General features: G+C 36.0%; 1 protein-coding gene across 8 annotated transcripts in view; it reads left to right on the forward strand.

Moving 5' to 3' along the window:
* Positions 1-26,195, forward strand: part of LOC149556881 (uncharacterized) — a 29,570-nt gene extending 3,375 nt beyond the window's left edge. The window contains exons 3-4 of one of the 8 annotated variants that reach the window (XR_016364805.1): positions 16,049-16,166; positions 25,813-26,195. Coding sequence is in view for 3 of the 8 variants with exons in the window: in XM_089831507.1 (XP_089687633.1) it covers positions 25,813-25,957 (145 nt within the window). In the remaining 5 variants the exon portion in view is untranslated. Of the gene's footprint in view, positions 1-12,057; positions 12,754-12,795; positions 13,721-16,048; positions 16,167-16,242; positions 16,659-25,812 lie in introns of those variants that run through there. The other 7 variants (XR_016364807.1, XR_016364806.1, XR_016364808.1 and 4 more) reach the window with 7 other exon arrangements.
* Positions 26,196-26,818: the final 623 nt, after the last annotated feature.

The following is a 26,818-nucleotide window of genomic DNA, read 5'->3' on the forward strand; positions in this document are numbered from 1 at the left end:
AAGGTGATGTGGCTTCCTTTGAACCTCATATCAACCTTTTGAAATAGCCGGCTCCCTTTGAAGAAGATATCAACTTTCTGACCTCTTTGTCCAAGGTTGCTTCTGATGATATGTTAGACTCCCTCTGAATTAGATATCAGCCTTTAGATCTCCTTGATCAAGGTTACCTCCGATGAATTATCAGACTCCATTTGAATGTGAATTCTTTCTCTTCGAAGAAATGCAAGCAGTTATCGATGTCTTCCTTTCTTGAAGGCAATTTCTTATGCTTCTTACTCTGTCCTGAAAGCATTTCACAGAGATTAATAATAGTTTAGGACTATTTTGAAGAGAAATATCAATGCTTGAATCATACATGATTCATTATCCCAATGATATAGCATAAATGAATAACCACATGAAAAATTCATGAACATTATTCAACCATAAAGAATACTTATCTTTTATAAGTTAGTCTACTCACCGATGTTCTTTCCTAATTTCTCTCAGTAATGAAATCAGACAAAATGCAAGGTGAAGTGTTGAGTGAAATGAAATCTACAAACCTTTTCTAGTTTTCGAACCGGCTCTGATACCATGTTGACTTTATGGTAATGCTGTTTAACCACATGCAAACCATTAGATATATTGGCTTCCCAACCATATATGATAATCTCTTATCATCACCCTAAGCGCACTACAAATTTCGTTATAGTACAAAATTCTTTACTATTGATACAAGAATGGCCTTGCATATATATGAGCCAACACCTTCTAAGAGACCTCCAATCAGCCTTGTAGTTTTGGCACCAAGAATAGGATCAGACCTATTAATTACAAGTTATATTCATATAGGTCTTGCCCAATTACATAAATGCAAGTTACATGAATTGCTCAAATAGGGCCAGACCCAAATAAGGATTGATATGACAAAGTTCATTAGCAAGATGGCTAAGTCCGACAACCCAATAGCCATTAGGTGTACTAGTCAGCCCTAGAAGGGATCCGACCTAGCTACACATCAACAAATGACACGGAGAAGGGGTGAATAACTAGGGCCAAAGGCTTACCCAGCTATCCAAAACACCCTGCAAGAGTTAACAAAACGGAAGCAAACACAAAGAACAATAACCAAAGGAGGAAGAAGAGTGATACTTATATTGATTCATCAAAATATTTTCATACATGCCAAGCTGTAAGGCCTTTTGGGTTACGGCCAAATACAAATACATTCACATTCAAAGATCCAACAATGAATTCGCACTTTCTAGTTCTGCTTTGCAATCCTCCTCCAAAAACTTGCCTAACTCTAAGCCTAAACACTCTATATATACTTGCCAAAATGGCTTACAGATCATTCTAGAACATTACATAAGAGGAAGGCTGACCCAACAACGGTCTGGACACATCCCAAGAAAAGATCTTAACATAAATGTCGCGATTGAAATAAATCCTGCAAGTCGGCTCGCAGAAATCACGTCCAAATACTGACACTCGGCATAAGTAGGAAAACTTGGCACATGAAGGGTCACTAGGCATACATTGGGTAACTTGGCATATGAAGAGTCGCTTGGCATACACTGGGTAACTCGACACATGAAGGAACACGCGGACAACACTAGATTGCTATAGTAACTCGGTACCAACTAAGTGCTACAGTAACTCGGCACCAAGTGCTATAGTAACTCGGCACCAATTTGCAGAATGAAAAAAAATGAGGAGGATAACAAGGCAACCCAGGATGCTCCTGCATCAGACAACCGAGATTGAAAGAAATGATTCTCCTGAATCATTGAGATGTCACAAGCTGAGTTGAATCCAACTCAGATTGAGAAATCCACGAAGCATCTTCAATAGGCCTGTTTTTCCACTTCACCAAATATTCATAGTAATCTTTTCCTCTTGTGCTCTTGCCAACTCTCTGACCCAATATCTGTTCAACTTCTTCAATTTGCTTTTTAGGATAATCTTCTGATACAACAACTTCATCATCTGATTCATGATACTTACACAAATCAGAAATATTGAATATAGGAGATATATCCATGTCATCAGGTAACTCAACTCCATAAGCATTACCACTGTCAAACTTCTTCAAGATCTTACGAAGTCCAAATTTTTTCATCTTCAGCTTACTGTATGTTACAACTGGGAATCTTCCTTTCTTTAGATGAACCATCACCTCATCGCCAACTTGAAAATCATGGTGTCTTCTAGACTGATCAGCATTCTCCTTATACTTCTGATTACTTTGTTCCAATCTCAACTTCACTTCCTTATGTAATAAAATCAACAAATTCTTCTCCTGCAGTGCTTCTCTTTTCTTCACCAGCAACATCTCTCAAATTTGATACTCCTCTAGGCTTCATTCCAGTAACAATCTCAAAAGGTGTCTTCCCCATACTCCTGTTCATAGAATTATTATATGCAAATTCAGCTTATGCCAATACCATCTCCTAATTACTTGGCTTATTCCCAACTAAACATCTTAGCAAATTACCTAAGCTTGTATTCACAACCTCTGTTTGTCCATCTGTTTGTGGATGGAATGTAGAACTAAACTTTAATTCAATACCCATTTTCTTCCACAAAGTCTTCCAAAAATAACCAAGAAACTTACTGTCTCTGTTAGAAATAATGCTTCTTGGTGATCCATGCAATCTCACAATCACTTTAAAAAAAAGTTTAGCAACATCCTCAGCATCTGATGTCTTCTTACACAGTATGAAATGAGCTATCTTAGAAAATCTGTCCACTACAACAAATATGGAATCATACCCCTTCATTGTCTTAGGTAATCCAAGAACAAAATCCATACTAATGTCACTCCAAGGTTTCTCAGGAACAGTAATAAGTGTATACAAACCGGTATTTTGACTTGCTCTTTTTGCAGTTTGACAAACTCCACAACTCTTTATAAATTTCTAAACATCCTTATACATTTGTGGCCAATAATACTTCTCTTTTGACAAACTCCATGTCTTATCAATTCCAAAATGTCTAGCCAATCCACCACTATGCTTTTCCTTAATCAAATTCAACCTCATAGAACTTCTAGGAATACACAATTGAATGCCTTTGAACAACATACCTTCTTGAATGAAATACTCATCATACTTACTTATGTGATCTGTTAGATTTGGTGCTCTGCACTCTCTCCACGCCTCAGAAAAATCAAAATCTGCATCATACAACTATTTCATTTCATCAAAACCAAGAACTTCAACCTTCATTTTAGTCAACAAAGAACGTCTTCTACTCAATGCATCAGCAACTCTATTAGTAACTCCACTCTTATGCTTAATAACAAATGTAAAACTCTGCAAGTACTCAACCCATTTCATATATCTGATTTAATTTATGTTGACTTCCCAAGTATTTTAAAGCTTTATGATCAATATACAACACAAACTCCTTAGGAATCAAAGAATGTCTCCACTTCTTCAATGCTTGAATAATAGCATAAAATTCTTGATCACACACAAAATACTTCCTTTTGGCATCATTCAACTTTTTACTAAAGAAAGCAACAGGTTTACCTTCTTGATTTAATATAGCTCCGATCACATTACCACTTGTATCACATTCAACTTGAAATACTTTGTTGAAATCAAGCAAAGCCAATACAGGTAATTCAACAACCTTTTGTTTCAAACTCTCAAAACTCTTATCAGTTTCATGTGTCCTCTTGAATTCCTTTTTATCTCCCTTCATCGTTTCAGTCATAGCATTATAAACAACACTAAATTTTTTTATAAGCTTTCTGTAAAAACTAGCCAAATCATGAAATGATCTTACCTCACCCACATTCTCAGGTGTGGGCCATTCCAAAATTGCTTTAACTTGCTTAGGATCCATCTTCAATCTATCAACTGAAATCACAAATCCTAAATATATAATCTCCTCTTGCATAAAAGAACACTTTTTCAGATTAATCAACAACTTTTCCTCTTTCAACCTCTGCAATACTTGTCTAATATGCTCAATATGTTTTTCCTTAGTCTTACTAAATATCAGAATATTATTCAAATAAACAATCACAAACTTACCCAAAAACCTTTTAGAACTTTATTCATCAACCTCATGAAAGTACTAGGTGCATTAGTCAAACCAAAAGCTATAACCAACCATTCATACAAACCATCTTTTGTCTTGAAAGCAGTCTTCCATTCATCACCTTCTCTAATTCTAATCTGATGATAGCCACTCTTCAAATCAATCTTGGTAAAATACTTTGCTCCACTCAAACAATCCATTTGTCATCCATCCTCAGCATAGGAAACCGATATTTCACAGTTATCTTGTTAATAGCTCTGAAATCAGTACACATTCTCCATTCTCCATTCTTTTTATGTGCTAATATAGCAGGTACAACACATGGACTCAAGCTTTCTCTGATCAAACCTTTCTGCAATAACTCATGCACTTGTCTATTAAGTTCTTCATTCTCTATAGGTGTCAATCTATATGGTGCTTTGTTCGGCAAACTAGCTCCAGAAATCAGATCCATATAATGACTTATACTTCTCACTGCAGGTAAACCATCGGGAATATCATCAACAATAATGTCTTTATACTCATTCAGCAATTTTGTAATTTCGACTGTCATTCTATCATTACCAACTTCTGCTGCTCAGTTATTACTACTAATGCTCGGTCCTCTAGGAACTATAGCAAAACAAACTTGATTCTTTTTTACTTCCTTTTCAAATTGCTTTCCATTAACCATGCAAACTTTTATTGCAGTACAACTGACCTCATCTAGACTTTAAATCAAAGACAGCAATATTTGTTTCTTCCCATTTACCCAAAGAGTATATTGATTCAATCTTCCATCATGTACAACATATTTATCATATTGCCAAGGTCTACCCAACAAAATATGACAACAATCCATAGGCATAATATCACACAAAACTTCATCAAAGTAATGTCCAATCTTGAATTTCACAAGGCATTGCTCACTTACCAATATCTTATGCTCATCTTTGATCCATGAAACATGATAGGGTTTAGGATGCTTTAGCCTCTACAATTGCAACTTTGTAACCAACTCTTCTGATGCCAAATTTGTAGAACTTCCACTGTCAATGATCATTTTGTAGCATTTTCCAACCATCTTACATCTTGTCTTGAAAAGACTTCTCCTTAAAATAGGTTTCTCATCACTTCTCTTATTACATAAGGTTCTTCTCACCATTAGATTTTCTCCAGCCTCAGGTCCAATTGGTGAACCCTCATTATCTCTTTGAATCACAGCATTTTTGTTACCTTGCCCACTTTCAGAGGATCTACATTCAAAAGATCTATGTCCCTCTTTACCACATCTGAAACAATTACCATGAAATCCACCTCTAGAATAAGAATTATCTCTTCCTCAGTAAGAATTAGTACCTCCTCGGTAAGAACTACCACTTTTCCATTTGGTCTTGCCTTTGTCATCATTCTTCCATTCAGATTTGCCTTTATCCTGTACAAAATTGTTAGATCTGCCACCTTCACCATAAGATCTACCTCTGCCTCTTTGGAATCCACCACCTCTACCTCTTTGTCTTTGTTCATGCTTCTTTGCTAAGATCTCCTCAGCTTTCAAGGCATATTGGTATGCTTCTTCCACACTTTCCAACTTCACAAAACTTATTTCATCTTGTATTACAAATTTCAATCCATTAATGTATCTTGCAATTTTCTCAACATCATCATCTACATGTCCAGATTTGATGTCCACTCTATAGAATTCCTCGGTATATTATTTCACAGTCATGTCTTTTTGTTTCAAATTTTGCATCTTTCTCAACAAGCTAACTTGGTAATCAGCAGGAAGGAATTTGTTCTTTACCTTGTTCACCATCTTTGGCCAAGTTTTGATCTTCTCCTTTCCTGTCCTTTGTCTATCAGTTTGTAAGTGCTCTCACCATAGTGATGCATGACCTTTCAACCTAGTGACTGCAATCTTCACCTTTCTATTATTAGGAGTGTTTTTATACTCAAAGAACTTCTCCATATCAGAGATCCAATCCAACACAACATTGGTATCCAATTTTCCATCATAAGGAACAACTTCTACAACAAGCTTTGAATTTGCCCTAGACAACATTCGCAACAATCTTTCCTCATCTTGATCTTCTTCAGGTTCTGGATTATGGTTTGGTGCTACTGCTTCATTATCACTTACATCATCAAGATGTGCTCCTCTCCTCTGGGTTGTCTCCACCGCATCTAATCTGGCTACAATTTGTCTCAACTGATCCAATATGGCATTATCAACATCTCCTCTACCACGAACCATCTTTAGAAATCAGGTTCCTGCAAGATCGTAACCCTTTGCAAGTTATAGGTTAAATCCGTTGATCTGCAACCCTATAACTAAATCCGAATATGGGTTCTACACATTCCAATCTCCACAAGGATGAACCTCAGGCTCTGATACCACTTGACACAGGGAAGGGGTGAATAACTAGGGCCAAAGGTTCACCCAACTATCCAAACCACCCTACAAGAGTTAACACAACGGAAGCAAACACAAAGAACAACAACCAAAGGAGGAAGAAGAGTGAAATACTTTTATTGATTTATCAAAATATCTATATACATGCCCAGTTGTAAGGTCTTTTGCGTTATGACCAAATACAAATACATTCACATTAAAAAATCCAACAACAAATTCACACTTTCCAGTTTTGCTCTGCAATCCTCCTCCAAAAGCTTGCCTAACTCTAAGCCTAAACACTATATATACTTGCCAAAACGGCTTATAGATCATTCTAGAACATTACATAAGAGGAAGGCCGACCCAACAACGGTTTGGACACATCCCAAGAAAAGATCTTAACATAAATGTTGTGATCGAAATAAATCCCGCAAGTCGGCTCGCAGAAATCACTTCCAAATGCTGACACTCGGCATAAGCAGGAAAACTCGGCACATGAAGGAACACTTGGACAACACTAGATTGCTATAGTAACTCGGCACGAACTAAGTGCTACAGTAACTCAGTGCCAATTGAGTGCTATAGTAACTCGGCACCAACTTGCAAAATGAACAAAAATGAGCAGGATAACAAGGCAACCCAGGATGCTCCTACATCAACAAAACATTGTGTTTAGTTTGCTTGTTTAGATGTTGTGCCTCCCATTCAACTTTTGTAGTTTTGGTGACCTTGTATCCATATGAAAAGACTTTTGCACTCAAGGAAGTATCCTGCATATAAGGAGTTTATCTAATATTTAGAATTTGCAAAAGTTCTCGCAGAAATAAAAACAAGTAGAAAAGTGGGAAAACTAATGTTATTTCAAATTCTACTTTGAAAAAGGCACAGAGTACTGTCATGATCTCATTTTTCCCAAACTCACCAAATTCTTGGAATACCTTGAGTATTATAAGAACTTTTTTCCAGCTATATACGAGAATTGCGAAACAAGTCTAGACTTGTAGGTAAGCTAAATCAGGATCTGCCACATGAAAGGTTACATCCAACATTCAAAGCCAAATAAAAAGAATTTTACTCATAATTATAAGTGTTTATAAAATTAATATGGAATTATAATTTTATTAATAATGCCACCTAGGCATATATAGATCCAGAATTACATAGAATTATATAGATTGGGAATCACAGAGATTTATAATCAAGTTGAGATTATATGCAACTTTTTTTTTTTTCTTCTTGATTATTCTTAATATTCTTGAATGTGTTGAAGGTTGTAGCTGCGATAGAGATCTTTATCTCTGATTTTGTTAAATAGAAATATGTTTGTTATGATCGTTATGGTCATCTTCAGCTGAAAGAGACATTTATGATAATATTTAAAGAGAATATTATGTAAAAAGACGTGTCATATGTCATGCAAAGAGGCATATGTATGGGAATATGAGGTATTGAATATTTGGAAAGATGAAGGGTCTTGTATTAAAAATTTGAAGAGACTTTCGTATGTAATCCAAAGAGTCTCATTTCAATCTATTTATGTGATTGCTCAGTTTATTGTAAGCAATCAATTGTGAAGGCCTCGTACTCAAACATTTTATAACCAATAAAAGAGATATTTTGCTGGTGTGGCTGGGTTTTTCCCTTCAAGTGGAAGGGTTTTCCCAGGATAAATGTATTGAGTCTTTTGTATTGTTTATGCTCTTCTTATTACCGTTTATCCTAATTTTTGGGTAAAACTTAACTTGGTATTAGAGCCAAGTTTGATAACAACAATAAGGGAGTTTCTCTTGTGTTCTAGTTTTTAAATAGGCAATTTGTATGCAATGAAGATCGCTCTATTGGGAGAGCTCTCTGTTTTGAAGGTTGATGCATTCTATCATACAAAGTGAGTGTTTTTCTTTGTTTTTCATCTTGTTTTCGGCCTCTACTTTTGCATATGTGGGTCAGCTTCAGTCATTATATTCTTGGTCTGCTGTTAGAATTGGTTTGGCCTTTTTATCAATGAAATTCATATTATGCCTTGAGCATCTGTTATATATACTGTGTATTATATGTAATGTGAGTTTTCTCTTGCAATTGAGCGTTGCATTTGATGAAGACTTTATCTCAACTCTGTCTATAGTAGAGCTTGGTTCAATCGGTTGTTGAGAATGAAATCATCAGTTTTGTTGGAAAGATGGCATTCAGGGAAGGAGTCTGAGCGATGATTTGCATGTAAAAATCACATTCTAGTCTGTGCAACAAGTATGCTTAGGAATGGAGTTGTTGGATCAAGTTTGAAAGAAGTCTTGCTTGACGATAGTTGAATTCTTATATGCGTTTTTGATTGCCGATGGAAGTGATATTTTTCTTTTCAAAGAGATTTACATGAAGCACATATATTTTTTAATTCACAATTATAATATGCATGCATTATTGGGAGTTGTTTCTTGGAGGAAGCATGCATATCACCTTCGATGTGTTAAAGGCAAAGGATTTGTTTTCGTTCAAATAAAAAGCAATTGTTATTGTGAGTGTGTAAGAGATGACTGTGAAAAATGAAGAAAAGTATCAGATTGCGGCGACAATCTTTTCCACATTCGCTAGAATAGGATTAGATTGGATGGCGAACCTTGTTGATCGTATCATCTATGTAAATGCACTAGTGATGTTTTGGTCTCCAAATGTATATATGTATTACTTTTGGTCCAACTCTTGGATGGCTTTGAGATTGGATTGGCCCTTACCCTTGTGCTCTCTCATATATTGTAGATCACTCCTTTAGATATGCATGGTAAGCTTAATACTCTTATGAAGATGGCTGGTTCTAGTGGAATGTTCTTGCAATACTATATAGTTTTTGGAATGTCATCAATTGATGTTAGCTCTCTTGTTCATTCCATCCATAGCATATGTGCTTTTAACCTTTTCTTACATGCCCAAGTCTCCAAGGTGGCTTGTTAGCAAAGGGTGAATGCAAGAGACAAAGCAAGTTTTACATGATAGAGCGGAATTTTAGCGCAGATCCTAAATATTAAAAATAATGAAACTAAGAATTGTTGTCGCAAAGCAGAATGGAGTTGAGATGGATTTGTGTTAGTATCACATGTCTACGTAGCAAAATCTTTGTATGGGTCCTCATTTCAATCTATTATGTGATTGCATAGTTTATTGTAAGCAATCAAGTGTGAAAGTCTCGTACTCAAACATTTTTATCATCAGTAAAAGAGATATTTTGCTGGTGTGGCTAGGTTTTTCCCTTAAAGTGGAAGGGTTTTCCCAAGATAATGTATTGAATCTTTTGTATTGTTTATGCTCTTCTTATTGCTATTTATCCTAATTTTAGGGTAAAACTTAACAGGGTATCAAAGCCAGGTCTCTCTTGTGTTCTTGTTTTTCAGTAGGCAATTCGTATGCAATGAATATTGCTCTCTTGGGAGAGCTTTCTATTTTGAAGGTTGATGCATTCTATCATGCAAAGTGAGTGCTTTTCTTTGTTTTTCATCTTGTTTTCGGCCTCTACTTCTGCATATGTGGGTCATCTTCAGTAATTATATTCTTGGCCTGCTGTTGGAATTGGTTTGGCCTTTTCATCAATGAAATTCATATTATGCCTTTGAGCATTTGTTATATATACTGTGCATTGTATGTAATGTGAGTTTTCTCCTGCAATTGAGTGCTACATTTGATGAAGACTTTATGTCAACTCTGTCTAGTTGAGAATGAAATCATCAGTTTTGTGAGGAAGATAGCGTTCAGGGAAGGAGTTTGAGCAGTGATTTGCATGTTTGTAGATTGGCTCCAACTTCTATGTAGACAAACTATCACTCGCCTTCTTTGGCATTTTTCGTTGATGCTGAGCGAGGTATCAAGGGATTAAGGAAAAATCACATTCTAGTCTGTGCAATGAGTATGCTCGAGAATGGAGCTACTGGATCAAGTTTGAAAGAAGTCTTGCCTGACGATAGTTGAATTCATATGTGTTTTTTATTGCTGATGGACATGATATTTTTCTTTTCAAAGAGATTTACGGGAAGCACATATATTTTTCAGTTCACAATTATGATACACATGCATTATTGGGAGTTGTTTCTTGGAGGAAGCAGGCATATCACCTTCAATGTGTTAAAAGCAGAGGATTTGTTTTCGTTCAGATAAAAAGCAATTGTTATCGTGAGTGTGTAAGAGATGACACTGAAAAATGAAGAAAAGTATAAGATTGCGGCCATAATCTTTTCCACGTTTGCTGGAACAGTATTAGATTGGATGACGAACCTTGTTGATCGTATCATCTATGTAAATGCATTGGTGATGTTTTGGTCTCCAAACGTATATGTATTACTTTTGGCCCGACTCTTGAATGGCTTTGTGATTGGATTGGTCCTTACCCTTGTGCCCGTTGATATATCTGAGATTGCGCCTTCAGATATGCGCAAAATGCTTAATACTCTTCCGGAAATGGTTGGTTCCAGTAGAGTGTTCTTGTTATACTATATAGTTTTTGGAATACCATTGATTGGTGTTAGCTCTCTTGTTCATTCCATCCATAGCATATGTGGTTTTAACCTTTTCTTACCTGCCCGAGTCTCCAAGGTGGCTTGTTGGCAAAGGGCGAATGCGAGAGGCAAAGCAAGTGTTGCATGAAAGAGAGGAATTTTGGCACAACTCCTAAATAATAAAAGTAATAAAACTAAGAATTGCTGTCGCTAAGCAGAATGGGGTTGAGATGGATTTGTGTTAGAACTTAGTATCACACGTCTGCATAGCAGAACCTCGGTATGAGCCCTCATCCAATGTGCTTCAGTTATCTCCCTCCAATTTTAAGTCCAAGATATTGAGTTCAGAAAACACATGTTGGTAGAGTTTTATACAGTGTGGTGTGGGCTCTGCAAGGCACTTGCTCTCATCTGGTAAAAGATAATCAATGTTTTGAAGGGATTTGTTTCAGTTTGCTAAGCCCACCAAGTTGCGATTTTAATCTTCCTTATCAATCTGCAAGATTATGGTGAGTTAGCACCATAACTGTTAATTTCTGACAACATTTCTATTCTGTTGAGCCTCTTGAAGTCACTGTCAGTAATGATTTTTGTGCAACTTCCATGCATATATGGACGGTGTTTTGTAACTTTCAACACCTGTCAGTCTTGTACGCCTCTTGAGCTGAGAATGAAGCAAGTCATTGCCATTTTGAAAGGATCTCCTTGGAATATGTTTTGAAGTAGAGTTGTTATAGTGTGAGCCAGCTGAAGAGACATACAGAGGATATTGGTGAAAGTTTGCTGACTAGATGCAGTTACTGATTCAAGATTTTGAGATTTAATTTTGGTCTTGTTTTTTGGATGTCTGTTTTATTCTAAGAAATCAAATTGCTGCATTGTTATTTCATATTCATGAAGGGTTGAATGGATATAAAACATATGGTTATCGTGTCCTATATGCTTCAAGATTCTTTCCTTTTTGTGTGTATATCTGCATGAATATCAGGAATCAGCGAAGCAGTCAGAGGAAAGCTAATTATTTTCTACCATTTAATCTAATCCCAAGGAACCTGCATGATTTATTTAGTTGAATTTCATTCATTATGGGATGCTTAAAATTTGTATCTGATAGGTAAATTTCATTGATCTCTATATTTAATTTATGAGGTATATTTTTTGTCTTTCTTAAAGGAGAGAAGGCATCAATAAGCAATAAGAGGATTATCTGCTGTAGAAATAAATATGGGGATCCACTTGCAGCCGTGGGACTGATATGTTGTTTGCAGATTTAAATTGAGACAAGCTTGGGCAAGTATCAAAGATGTTTAAAGCCTAGCTATCTGGTTTCCTTGTTTTGGTTTCTCAGGATAGTTTCAGTAAACATTAATAAGGTTTCAGATTTTCAGAGACTGATTTACCTGATCTGAGTAATTTCAAAGCAATGGTGCAATGAGCACATTAGATATTTGGGATATTGCTCATAAGGAAGGAGAGTGAGAACTCATACTGTTTTAAAAGGATGAGCTGACTCTCAAAGGGAGTTTTCCTGAGAACTTCTTGGCAATCTCTGAGGCTGCAATGATCAAGGGCAAGTTCTTTTTAGTAGTGAATATGTCAGATTGCATTAGTCCAAGGGTTGTTTCATGTTACATGTTGGCTCTATGTTGTAGTCATTGTTAGCATTTGGCTCGACAAAGGCAAGTGAAGGCTCATCTTGAGCATCCGATATGGAGTTCTTGTGAGCATTGGTAAAGATAATGTAAATTCATGGTGTCAAATCAAGGAGGTTGAACTCATCCCTTTGCAGTTTTCAGATAAGTTTTCTATTATTATATTCTGAATGTTGATATCACTACAATAGTGTATGCTTTTAGCAAGTTCTCTATTATAGTTGATTTTATGAGTTATTAACATCTCTCTTGGTTGCAGGGAGCAACAAGAAGCAATGAGATGAGAATGTTTCTTCGAAGGGAGATATTTAGCTTTAGAGGGAGGATACATCAGCTTATCTTATTATGGTGATTAAAGCTGTCCCTGCTGAGAGGGAGATTCTGTTAAGAGAAAATCTCAGTTATTAATACATTCTTCTTTGGGAGAAGTTTGAGGTGAAAGCCCTCGTTCCACCCTCTGTGAGTAGGTATGGTAGACCACCTTTGCAAGAAGAAATGGTGAAAATGCTTTCTTCTCTGGGAGAAGTTTGAGGTGAAAGCACTAGTTCCACCCTCTGTGAGTAGGTATGGTGGACTACCCTCTGCGAGTAGGCATGATGAAAATGCATTCTTCTTTGGGAGAAGTTTGAGGTGAGGTGAAAACTCTTGTTCTACCGTTTGCGAGTAGGTATGGTGGACCACCCTTTACGAGTAGGCATGGTGGAAGTAAATTCTTCTCTTGAAGTCATGTATGATTCCATTTTATGTGCTTATGAAGTAACTGTGACGAATTGTGTTATGCTGATATAACATGTGTTATGTTATGTGAATTATCTTCTTTGGTTGCAGCTATTATGCCTGCTTGACTAAAGATCTCTCTCTTGCTATGAGGGAGTGTTGAAGATTTTGGCCTCAAGAGAGATCTTTATCTCCGATTTTATAAAATAGAAACATGTTTGTTATGACCGTTATGCCCATCTTCAACTGAAAGAGATATTTGTGATAATATTTAAAGATAATATTATGTAAAAAGACATGTATAATACGTCATGCGAAGTGGCACTTGTATGGAAATATAAGGTGTTGAATATTTGGAAAGATGAAAGGTCTTGTGTTACTATTAGAAATTTGAAGAGACCTTTGTATGTAATCTGAAGAATCTCATTTCAATCTATTTATGTGATTGCTCAGTTTATTATAAGCAATGAAGTGTGAATCTTTAATATATTGAATCTTTTGTATCGTTTATGCTTTTCTTTCATTTCGGGGTAAAACTTAACAAAATGAAATAGGGGAAATGCTAGAGATCATCTTCACATACAACTTTTCATAACAATAGAAGGTATTAAAAGAAAACAATTAAAAAGCTGATCAAACCTATGATACTCCACAGAACCCAAAAGGTAGAGGATTATTCAATTTTAGAAAATGTGGATGCTGTTCTGGAATATGCATTCAATATTAGGTTTTCAAGTTCTCTCTTGTTTGGTCAGTAAAACCAAGGTATAGAACATTGTTGTAGGAGTGTTGAAAGAATCATATTTTGTGTTTTAAGTGTGAGCCTACTGTAACTAGTGCAGAGCTTGCGGAAATCTGAAATTAAAAAGTGAATTGAATGTGAATTCCAGGCAGAAATCTAAATGCCTGTAAAATCTGAATCTGCAGTTGATATTAAAAATTTAAATTTGACCTGTTAAGTCCTGGTGTAAAATGAACGATTTAGAAAAAATAAATCTGAAACGGGGAAATGAAAAATCAAAATCTGGAACTACTGAATGTGTGTATAGTCTTCTTCTTTCTTTTTTAAGTCTGTAAAAGCATAACAGAATATCAAAATCTAACTGCTTAAATAGGAAATCAAGAGAACAGAAGTGTAGTATTCACCCTGTTTGGCAAGAGATATAATAAAATAAAACACAAATAGCAGGCTAATCTATTGTAGAAAAGAAGCCCCTAACCTTGAGCCCTGTGAAAGTCTTGTAAACTCTGTTTCAAGCCTTCACAAAGCAAGAGGAAATGCCTTTGTGAAGCCTAAGCTAAAGGTTTCAAGAAGTAAGACTTTTGGAGACTCAATTTGATGGTGGCCCCCAAGAAGAATGGTGATGTGATAGTTGAGTAGCTAAGTTACCATATTCGCTGGATTTGCCTGGAATTTGAAAGTTGATTCGCTCAACATTTGAATTTGGTGCAAATTCAGTCCCAAGTTATTTTTTTCCTGTGTAATTTGTTGCCAAGTTGCAATGCTGGACCCTAGTTGAATGGCAGTCGAAATTGACTAACTTTTGAACTTTCCAGGTGTGTTGGAAACGAATTTGGCTTTCTTTCTGCAAATTTCAACGAATTTGGGTGACGTCGGTTTTTTGTTTATTAGTTCTTTAATATTGTTTTTTGATCTTTGATTTTCATGAAGCCTAAAGTTATTTGCATTCACTAGATGTTTGCAGTAATATCAATTGATGTTTGTAGAAGTATCAATCGATGTTTTGCTATTTTGCTATTTATATTTTGTTTAAGGGAGGTCTCCCTTGTAGAAGTCTCCCTGTGAACTGACGCCAGTTTCCACAGACTGCTTGACGTTATGGACAAGCATAATCCTTAATGTTTTGCCAATAATAAACACCCATTAACCCCTATTGATGGTATGAATTATTATATCGACTGTAGGAACTATTATATTGACGACAATATTCATATGAACTCCTGATGATTGTGAATGCAAGTCCAACTCCAATGTAATCTTGCCAACTCATATTCAGAGTTCATGTTAGACTATGTTTGTCGAAATGATAATCGAAGACTATGGTCAACGGACTAATTGATTATTATTATTTGACACCTTAATAAATTATTAATTGAGGATTATTGCCATATATCATTATTTATTTAAAAAAATGTTGTACGGATGAACCCAAAACAAACCCAAACCTAGCCCAATTTTTTTTTGAGCGAATGTCAAACCCGCATCTGAACTGGAATCCAAACTGACAACTTAGCTGAATAGGATCATTTTTGCAATATTTTAGCTTTTGTGGCTCTCTGTTCTATAGCCTCTCTGGTTAGGTAAGACAAGATTGCAAAAGCTAGAGGAAATTATATCTTCTTAGTCCATGCAGCTTCATAGATAGTTACAATAACAGTTTTGACAAAGTTGAAGTTGTTAACTTGAGTTCAGAAAATTCATTGATGGAATGTGGATTTAATCTCCACACATACACTAAAGATTCAAAAGGAACACATTTATTTAGTTAGACACCAACAAAATATGCAAATGCAAGACTGAAGTTTTCTTTCCTATGTTTTCTTAGCATAAATGTACTGTAAGATTTTAACATTTCTGACATTTTAATCAATGTGTGTTTTACAAAATTTTTGGGGTTGAAATTTTTATTTGTTTGGGAGGTCAAAAAAAATTGAAAATCACAAACCTTTAAAAAGGTTTTGAAAATTTTGATTCAGATTTTATGTTTTAGATTTAAAGCATAAATTTTCATAACTATTAATGAGCAAAAATCTGAAAATAATGAAATTTGTAGATATGCAGAAATGTTAACGAGAGTTTCACATTTACATCAAAAAACGGAGTAATATAGTGAGCCTTTGACTCTTTCCAAATTTTCCCTTCCTTTTCAGGGAAGCAGGGATGTGTGAAAGGTTAGTTTTTATTTTCTTCTTCTTTTTATTTGTCATTTTTAGTGCTTTGAATATTTACTTAATGTTAGATGAACAGGGAGTCAAAATGGACCTAAGTGTCAATCGGTGCCTGTGAGCTTGGGGATCAATGCCTGCATAAATTGGCACCTGCATCTGCATCGGCATTTCCACCACTTAGCTTGATGAGCTAGTTTATGGATGCCAGAGTGCACGTACTTGTTTTTTCAGTTAGATCTTCAATGACCTTAGGACCCAAGTAGGGTACTAAATAAGCTCTTGTATTGTAAGACCTTGTGACTGGTCCTTATCTCGTTAATTATCGGTGCCATTGGACCCTTGGATGTGGTTCTATGTATAATGTCTTCTGTGCAGATGTTTACTGATTTTTGCTTGTGTATTGTCTTGCTGAATCATGGTAATGATATGTATTTGATGTAATTGTAATTTTTTTTTAATTGTTTCCTATCTGGTGCATTTTGGCTGCTTGTTTAAGGTTTCCTTGGTGGGGCATTATATTTGTAATTGAAATGAAATGGACAAATGTATCCTGTCCAAAAAAATCTACACTTATTTGAATTTGAACCAAATACAAGGTAAGCCTTTTTAAGTCATTTCTACAAAGACCAATCCCTTAATAGTCACTTCTTAATGACCTTTCTCTCATGTATGTTGGAGATAAGTACAAGGCTATGGGACCCACAGAGCACACATTCGCTAGAAGCTTTGCCAAATAAGAAGAACATCTGAGGTGTGAGTTCTGAGTTGATCCATTTGCATCTTTCTTCTATTTGGCAATAACATCTCATAGATTCTTGAGTGCTTTATGGTTTTTCTCAACTAACATAATTGAGAGAAATGTAATGGAGAACTGACTGCATTTGTAAGTTGGTCTTTTGAGAGCTGACATAAATATAGGGAATTTGAAATACTATAGAAATTGCAATCTATCTACAATCTGATCATGTAAGCTCTAATTATGTATCAAACTTCAAAATATTATGTCCAACTTGGTCTCATAAACATCAGTTCGTGTATGCATATTTCTTCCCTGTTGCATGTTTTCCCATATGGGTTTGTTTTGTAGAAAGTGGTGGATAACCAATTGGAAAGAACAAATGTTATGAAACATTATGTTTTATATTTTATAATTTTGCAGAGATGGCATTCCAATTTTCAATGTCTGCAAAATCTCTGTATAGATGAGCACAATGTTTCTCTAGCACAAGTCTTTGTACTGCAATGGATATCTAAATAAATTGTACTTATTTTTGCATTTTTCTTTCACAACTAGTAGGCCTCGAGAACTCCACTATAAATGTCTTAGCATGAGGTCATAGAACTGCTAATCAGGCAAGAGACCTGGGACTGATAATAACCATTTTTCTGATCTCTTAGGGTTTTTTATTATGATCTCAAAGTAGAAAGAGCATCAGTCAGATGGATATCTGTATGGTGCATTGTAATTTATGATATATCATTTTTGTTAGTTAATGGAACTTTGTCAACCAGTTATACTTTCTATCAGGTAGCAGAGTTTTATGACAGTTGTATTTTCGGTTAGTTGCCATAGTGGCTAAGTCATAGCATTCATCAAACTTCATCCATGAAATTTGAACTTTGCCAAACTTCGTCCAAATTTTATGATATTTATATATAATATTGTTATTTAATATAATACTGTTTTAATTTAAATTAATATTGAATTATTTAGTTAACTTATTTAGCAATGTTAAACTATTTTGGCAATTTTGTGGATATATTACTTATTTAAAAATAATTAATTTATGTAAGGTGAATTTAATGTCGAAGTTTTACCTTTGCCAAACTTTATCCAAATATTGCTATGATGAAGTCTACCAGTCTTTGTTTCGCCAAATTCAATAACTACGCAAAGTTGGTGCAATCTTCAAGCGGTGTGCAAAGGATTTTCATATCCCAATGAATACTATCATAATGATCCATATGCATCAAAGGTAGAAGTAAAGTTTCCACATTAAGTCTCAGAACCAACCTTTCAGGGCACTTAAGAATCACTTAAGAACAAAAGGTATGAGCAAAGCAACTTTACCACAACAATAGCTTCAATCGCATTCATCTAAGTACTTGAAAGCTAATTCTAAACTAAACGAGAGAACAAAGAGAATGTGCAAGCATTAGATACATTAATAAATCACCAAACCTCAATGACAACTTTATTATCTTAGAAGCTCATAGCAACAATCTCCAAATTCTATCCTTTCACAAAAGTTTCTTGACCTTTGCCAATTTGCACCCTAGGTGCATTTTGGCCTCCCGCGGAGTTCTTCCCTCTCACAAAATTCCATGACTTTACGAGAATTGTGCTTTGGGTGCGTTTGAGGCACACTCGCGGATTTCATCAATTTAGTTTTATACTTACTAGGAAAAACACCTTGAGTGCAAATAAGGCCCATTCACGGATTTTATTCTCTGCATGGGATTCCTTGCTTATGCTGAAGTAGCACCCTGGGCTTGCATGGGGTTCATTGGTGGAATTTCTCCCTAAAACTTATTCCATGCCATAGTGTAAAATGTGTTGGGTCCATATGAGAGCATGTAAGGGATGTTTCAACTTTCACACCATTTCGATGACCATGTGATGTTTTCTGTTGGACACATCAGGGCTTTGCTATGATGGACTTTTAACACAATAGGCTGTATGTTTTATGCAAGGATTTCTTGCAACCTTTTCAGTCTGTTTGCTGAGCGCATACCAGAGACGAGTGGATTTTCCACTTGCTCAAGATTTTCTTGATCAACACTTATGATAGAAAATTTGTATCAGAGCTGGACTTTGGTGCTTTTACCATGCTTTGTCACTCTCTGGTCTGCGTTCATGGGAGATTTGAAGCTAAGTTATATTCCCTCACCCTGATTGGTTTTTCTGAGAGCCCTTGACCTTGGTGGAGGAATAACAAGGTTGGGACTTTAATGTTTTGAGCAAGTCCTTTGAAGAAAGATCTGGTGTTTCCAGCATAGTGCCCTGGATTTCTTTTTTTCTTTTCCTGAATTTACAATAATTTGTGTAGCCTTTGTGGAATGCAGCTCATGGTTGTTGGCCTTGCCATGGGTTATCAGGCAGATTTGGATACGATTTTTCTTGGCTAGGTGCTATTTGTGCCCGTGATGGCAGGCCCTTCAGACTTTGAGGCCATCCTAGTCATGGGAGATTCAGTGACTGTCCGCCTTTTGTGCATTTGAAGCAGGGGGAACTATACATTTTCGGATTTTTGCTCGACTTTGAGACCTGTTAGAGATCATTCGTGAGACTTCCTGGAGTATTTCAACATGTGGAATGACACTCATTGATCAATGCCTTTGAGCACCTTCACACCCTATCAGAGGATTCTAGTTCTGATGTCAGCAATATCTTCACTGACTGTGTGATGTCAGCAATATCTTCACTGACCGTGTGATGTGGAATGACACTCATTGATCAATGCCTTTGAGCACCTTCATACCCTATCAGAGGATTCTAGTTTCTGCAATTTTGATGACTCTGTGATGTTTTCTGTTGGGCACATCAGGGCTTTGCTACGGACTTTTAACACAATAGACTCAACGTTTTATGCAAGGATTTCTTTTTTCAGACTGTTTGCTGAGCGCATACCAGAGACGAGTGGATTTTCCACTCGCTCGAGATTTCTTGATCAACACTTACGATAGAAAATTTGTATTGGAGGTGGACTTTGGTGCTTTTACCAGTGCTTTGTCATGTCCCCACTCTAGCTCAGTCTAGGAGAGACATGTGAGTCAGCTTATTATGGGGTCTTATAGGCTGACAGGGTTGGATAGAGACCCAATATGGTTATTCAGTGTTGGGGACTTGATGTTCTGGCAGTTATTGATTAGTTGGGAGACGTTCCTTGTTTTTAGGAGGCAATTCCTACTTTTTAGGAGGTATGATCTTGCCCAAGGTTGGGTCTCCATGAGATTACTCTTTGGGTTCAGTTTCAGAGGGATAGGGCTTGTTTCCTAAATTTTAGGATCATCCCTAGATTTTAGGGATGAGACTGCCAGTGGATCCTTGATTTTGGACTTCAGTTACAGACAGGTGACAGGATGATTTTATGGTTTGTGATGTCAGTTGGGCATTTTGTGGCTATTTGGGTTATATTTTTAATATTTCCTAAGTTAGCGTTTAATAATTAAATAAGGTTAAGTTTTGGCCATTTTGGAGTAATAAGGGGTTTTTTGGCCTCATTTGGATGTGCATCCTATGGTGTGATAGCTCGTTGGAAAGGTCTCGAAATTCTCTAAATCTTTCTCTTTGGTCTCAGGGCATTTCAGTGAATGGAATTCTATCTATGAGGAAAAATGTCATTTTCTAGTAACATGACCACTTTAAAATAAGAAATTATAACACTTTCACTACACAATGCCACTTGGAGACACTTAGGGTTCGATTTGCAATTGAGAGTGGGTTATAAGGAGATGTAAGCTTTATTCTAAGATCATCTTTTGCATATTTGACAACTTGTTATGATTTTGCTTTGAATAGGCGATTTATAGTCTGGGACGCAAACCCCAGGTTAGTGGTTGGCTGGGATGTAGCCCTCAGCAATCTTTGGGACCGGATTTCTTAGGCATTGTGCGTGGTCATTAAGAACGGAGGCATCAATTCTCATTGGGGTTTCAGCGTGGCAAATCATCTTTCCAGTTGGGACGTGGTTCATTTTAGCCTGTGGAACGCCATTTGCAGCAGTTACACCACGTGGTGTATAGGATATCGCTTATATTCACCTACATATGTATGCTGGATTCAAGAACAATCTTCACCTTCCAGTTTGACATCAAATTTGTATGTGAGCTTTGGGAAATGCATTGGATTGATTGCTTGGCTTTATAATTCAGACAAATCTGCCTGGTACGATTTGCAATAAATCTGATTTTTGCTGCATACTTATTTATTCCAATCTTGTTTCATGTTTGCTGTTCCTTATTCCTTTCTATGTTATAAAACTATAGAAAACAAGCAAATCTTTCTGCACTTCTGTCTAGTTCTGCAAGACAACATAAATAAAAAGGAAAACAAAATTAAATATAAAAAAAGTTACAGCAGTTTAACAGAAGAGATCCATCCGGGATGTTTCATGCTTTGTCACTCTCTGGTCTGCATTCATGGGAGATTTGAAGCTAAGTGATATTCCCTCACACTGATTGGTTTTTATTGAGAGCCCTTGACCTTGGTGGAGGAATAACAAGGTTAGCGTTTTGAGCAAGTCCTTTGAAGAAAGATCTGGTGTTTCCAGCATAGTGCCATGGATTTCTTCTTTTTTGTTCCTGAATTTACAATATTTTGTGTAGCCTTTGTGGATGAAGCTCATGGTTGTTGGCCTTGCCATGGGTTTTCAGGCAGATTTGGATACAATTTTTCTTGGCTAGGTGCTATTTGTGCCCGTGATGGCAGCCCCTTCAGACTTTGACACCATCCTAGTCATGGGAGAATCAGTGACTGTCCGAAATTGTGCATTTGGAGCAGGGGGAACTATGCATTTTCGGACTTATACTTGACTTTGAGACCTGTTAGAGATCATTCGCAAGACTTCCTGGAGTATTTCAACATGTGGAATGACACTCATTGATCAATGCCTTTGAGCACTTTCACATCCTATCAGAGGATTCTAGTTTCTGCAATATCTTCACTGACGTTTGTGTTTGCTGTTTGATGAAGGATTTTCACCATTTCCAAATTTTCTTGCCATTTGTCGTCTTCAGATTCCGTTACTTTTCTCTCTTGGATGCAAGCTCATGGAAGAACTCAATGCATAACGATCATGGGTACAAATTAGGTGCGGTGAAGGACTTTCATTTTCAAATTGATTTCTTGCCTGTGAGTGTTAAATTTTAATTTCTCCTTGCAACTCCTTCATTGATCATTTATGTTATGCATGTATGGGCACTATTCATCATAGGGGAGGATTTTGACATTTTAAAATCATCATCTTCACTTTGTTCAATGTATACTCCTTTCTAAACTTGGGCATAATTGAGTGGCTGAAGATTTTTTTACGAAGTGGTCATTTTTTTGTTCCTTGCTTGTTTCTCAACCACCTTCACCATTTCTCCATGTTTCTTGACCAATGCTTAGATAGTCACTGGATTACTTGGACTTGATGGAGTTCAACTCTCCTTCACTGTATTTTGGACGCTCTTCTAGGAAGAAGCACCTCAAAACTGAAATCTTAAAAGGCAGAGGAACTACTGTCAAGACTCTAGACCTAGCCAAACTTGCCACTTCCCAATTGGATCATGAGGACTTTAGGGGTCCGAGACCAAAGCTACCAAAATTTCAAAGCCCAAAAGGCCAAGTGAACCAAAAAGAAAAGGGGGTTGCATTTTTACTCGGTGATGTGTGAAAAGGTCACAACATGACCTAAGTTAATTCCAATAGATTTCACAAACCATGAAGTTAAAGCATACAGACAGACATAATCAAATCCAGAAACATTAGCACTATAATGATCTAAGTTGCTACCTTTACCTTTACCTTATCATCACGAGGAATGAATGATTCTTAAATTATGTTTTTCTCCAATGCCTTTGACACCACTTCTTTTCTCTCCCATTCAGTGAGATCTTTATTAATGAATATGATATCTGGATCTTTGATAGTCCAGTCAGTAAATGGATCAGTGCTAGCCAAGTTGATGGCATCATGAGAAGGGCCCTCTCTTGTTTTGCTTTGAGATGAAAGTTCTATTGGATGAAGACAAGGTCATTGAGGTACTCTTGGGTCAATTTGTTTTTGTCCTTTGTGTAAATGCTCTCAAATAGGCTTCAATCATGTTCATACCTAGAATCATTACAAGAATGGATAAAAGTACACCTAGCTTTTAGAGATTTGATGTGGAAGCATGGTAAATCTCTCACCACAAATTTACAAATAAAACATTCCAAGGAAATATATTAATATCAAGTAAATTTTAAAAACTTAAAACTTAAATAATTAAAGAATTAAAGTTAGAAGTTAGAGTTGATATTTTTTATTTGGTTGTTGATTTCGTCTCTTTCAAATGGCTTGAGTTGAAGAAAGAGCCTCCCCTTCATACACTTGTAGACCTTCAACTCATCTAAAATTTATTTTTGATATTTTGTTTGTTGCCATCCTGTATGCATAAAAAAGGTCCACCATGGACCAAATCTGGAATTATATCTTTTTAAGAATTAGTGTCCAAACTGCTGATTTCCAGCGAACTGTAGATTGCTTGATTTTTTTGTTGTTTTTAATTGAGGCTAAAAGCTTTTGACCTGGAGCTATGACCGGTGCATTTACAAAGAGGGTACCTCATCCTCACGCAAACATTCAACAATACCACCATGGTGGGGTTTGAACATTGATGTCAAGAAGAACACCACAACTTAACCGTGACACCATGCCACTATCGACACAATGGGTAGATTGCTTGAAGATGACTGAAGTAGCCTTTGTCTGATTTTGTCAGCATCGGCAATTTGACTTCGTCAATGCCAAATGTTTTAGTTTATTAGCATCAGTTATCCAATAGATGGAGGAATGTCGAATTTGCAGGCCAATAAAAGAATTCGTAGATGATTTGTGGTTGGAACTCATCAGTGCTGCCATTATGTGCCTTAGTCATTTTTCTTCCTGTTCTCTTTTACTTACTTTTTTGGGCACTTGAGGACACGCCTTCACATTTAGTCCAAAAATCCAAGCAAGGTGGAACTTTAACCTATTGATCTCTCCTTTCATGGCATACTAGCAAAAAATTGCAGGTCACTGTGCCCCTGGCCTCACTTGGCATCTTTCGTGCCACTGCCTTTTGCTGCCATCATTGGTTTGTACATAGAAAAATCCAAAAAACTACAAATTTCAGCAGGATTTTCAGTCTTGACGATAAAAGTTTGAAAAAATATGAAAGGGAAAACATGAATAAAATAAGAGAAAATGCAGCACTAGTAGGGAGAGTTGGGAAATCAGAAAAAACAACTTTTTTAAGACTACAACATAGTAAGGTGTTCAATGGCTGAAGTTTGAATAAGAAGGAAAAAGTGTACGAAAAAAGAATAAATTCATTTCTTGAATTGATTCTATGTCAACTTAATCTTCAAACTTCAAGCGTTTTCTAATCACTCTTCTCTACCCTTTAACCTCATCAGATTCTCTGCTTCTAGACCCCCATTAGTTGTCAGGATCTTGTCACAAAAATAACCTGATTACAATGACAGGGTGATAAAGGAATTGGGACATAACTTTTGAGTGTGCTGGCTTAGAAGTTATTGCACAACTTTCCAGAAACCTTCTTAGATGAGGCAGCTTCTATATATGGCATGGTTAGTGGAAGTGGCATTTTAGCTTATTGTGGTTCAAATGAAATCAACTGAAATGTTGACTTTGATACTCTTGATGAAGAGCAATATGAATATTATTGAATATTGCTTGTATGTTTCATTGTGAATTGACATTCGACAAGTCACTGAATTATGAATTTACGAGTCTTTCCCTTTTTGCAAGTTATGAGGTATTTGAATATTTCATTTCTTAGCAATTTACGAGCATCACTGTTTATATATGTATAACTGGACTTGTATCCATACCCAAGGGAGAAAAAAATTGCTGGATTGCCATTCTTGAACCCTTTACTCATACCCATACTTGGATGAATAACTTAGGAATAAAATGCTGCGTTTAAACTTCATGACAAAATACAAAAATGCAGCTTTTCTGTTTTTGGAATCCTGAAATATTTTTTATTTATTTTTTGCTTTTTTTAGAACTAGGCTGTGGTTTGAGGGTGGCAGCCGGTAGCCCCACTTGTAGGTGTTGATGGCTATGCCTTGTCATGTTCACGCTTTTGATACAGTATGACCAAATTAAGGTCTTCAAGGTCACATGGATCTTCATGGTGGAGGGTATTTTTAATAATTTTATGACTTTTAACCATGCTCTAAAGTTCCAAACCCTTCAGAAAATGTGGGTGTTGAAGCTTTAAAGCAACGACTATGCCCCAATATAATAAGAACAGAACAGATGCTTGCCGAAAAATGAATTCCCTAAAGTTCACCAAATCAATCCAGTTTTTTTATTTGGCAAAATCGAATCTGGAATGATAAAATGAGGTTCACTGAAAATTCAAATCACAAGTATTTAACAGGTAAATAAAAAAAACTAGGTGAAAAATCAAGACCACTTGTGATTAAATTGCTCTCAGGAATTGTTTTGGTAACCAGAGGAAAAAACTGGCAGCCTTGGATATACAGGCAATTCAAAAAAAAATAGATGAAACAATTTTAGTATATTATACAATCAAACTGGCCCCAGGAATCACACAAGTAATCAGATAAAATGCCTGATAGCCTCCATAACCATGCTAGCAATCAGAGGAAAAGATTGATTTGTCAATGGGGCTGAGCAGTGATAGATTAAAGATTATTTGTACTATGGTATATATACTGTTACTGTGTTATGTATACCTTTGAGTTATTGAGAAATATTTATACTGAGGGCACGGTGTGACTGATGCATCAAACTTTTTTGTATATGAAATAATGGATGTATGAAATAAATAGATGGATGTGTTACTTACCTTATCTTAATAATTGATAAATATTAATCCGACTTGTTAAATCTACATGAAGTCCTCACCACATTTTTGGCTCAATGCAGATTGAGAGATTCAATTTCCGCCACGGATGTTCTGTCTAATCCTAATAGAGAGGGCCCTATTGTGAACAAACAGGGTCTACAATCCAGCCCCAGTTGGGATGGCTTATCTGGCCATAGGCAGAAAAATATTGAATGGAAGCCATAAGTGTGTACTTTATTCAGGCATGTGCATATGTACATATTTTGGCAATTCAAACATTTTTGGTGCATTTGCAGAACCTTGAACTGGGAGTATGTATATCCTTTCAGATTGAGATTTCACCAAATTTTTTGAAGACTTTGTCTGGTTCTTGATCAAAATGCTTTGTTTCCTGCTCAATTATATTGCATTTTGCTTGATATTTATTAATATGAATATCCTGATTTCAGGTAGTTCTTGGTCCTCTTAAGCTAATTCCTCACCATAAATAGTTTTTTGCATCTGGTATCTTGATTTAATTCTTAGTTTGCTGCTAATCGTTTATGTCAGAAAAAACTATTAAAATTTATCAAAAATAATGTGTTACATTCACTGAAAATAAATATGTAATATATTTAAATATTCCTTGAACATAGTTAATTTAGACATTATTTTAAGTTTATAAAAATACAACACTCTAAGAATATTTGACACTTCGGTGAATGTTTTTAGTCCATGAAGTGACATAAAATTCATTTCTCCCTAGAAAAAAGGGGAAAAGTATAACCATGCAATGAAAACATGCCATATAGTTTTTTTTACAAATTGCAAGGTTAGTATCTTTAAGTATATTAGAGTGAGTCACATGCTCAAAATGCTGGAAACTCTCTGGCATAATTGGCAATCTGTTCTCATGGATTTCGTTTGTCTAGTTGATGCCTTATTGCAAGATGCATGAAGCATGGGTATGGGTGAGATAGGGACCCCATGTTTTATTGTTGAAACTTCAAACGTTTGAGTATAGACATATTTATGTCAGCAATTTTTTTTACATCAGTTTATATGCATATTGTAGTTTATAAATTTATAAACTTTATGTCCATGTGC

The sequence above is a fragment of the Cupressus sempervirens genome, chromosome 5 (genome assembly GCF_028749045.1).
Source record: "Cupressus sempervirens isolate cs-2001-9-10 chromosome 5, ASM2874904v1, whole genome shotgun sequence".
NCBI classification, from domain to species: Eukaryota; Viridiplantae; Streptophyta; class Pinopsida; order Cupressales; family Cupressaceae; genus Cupressus; species Cupressus sempervirens.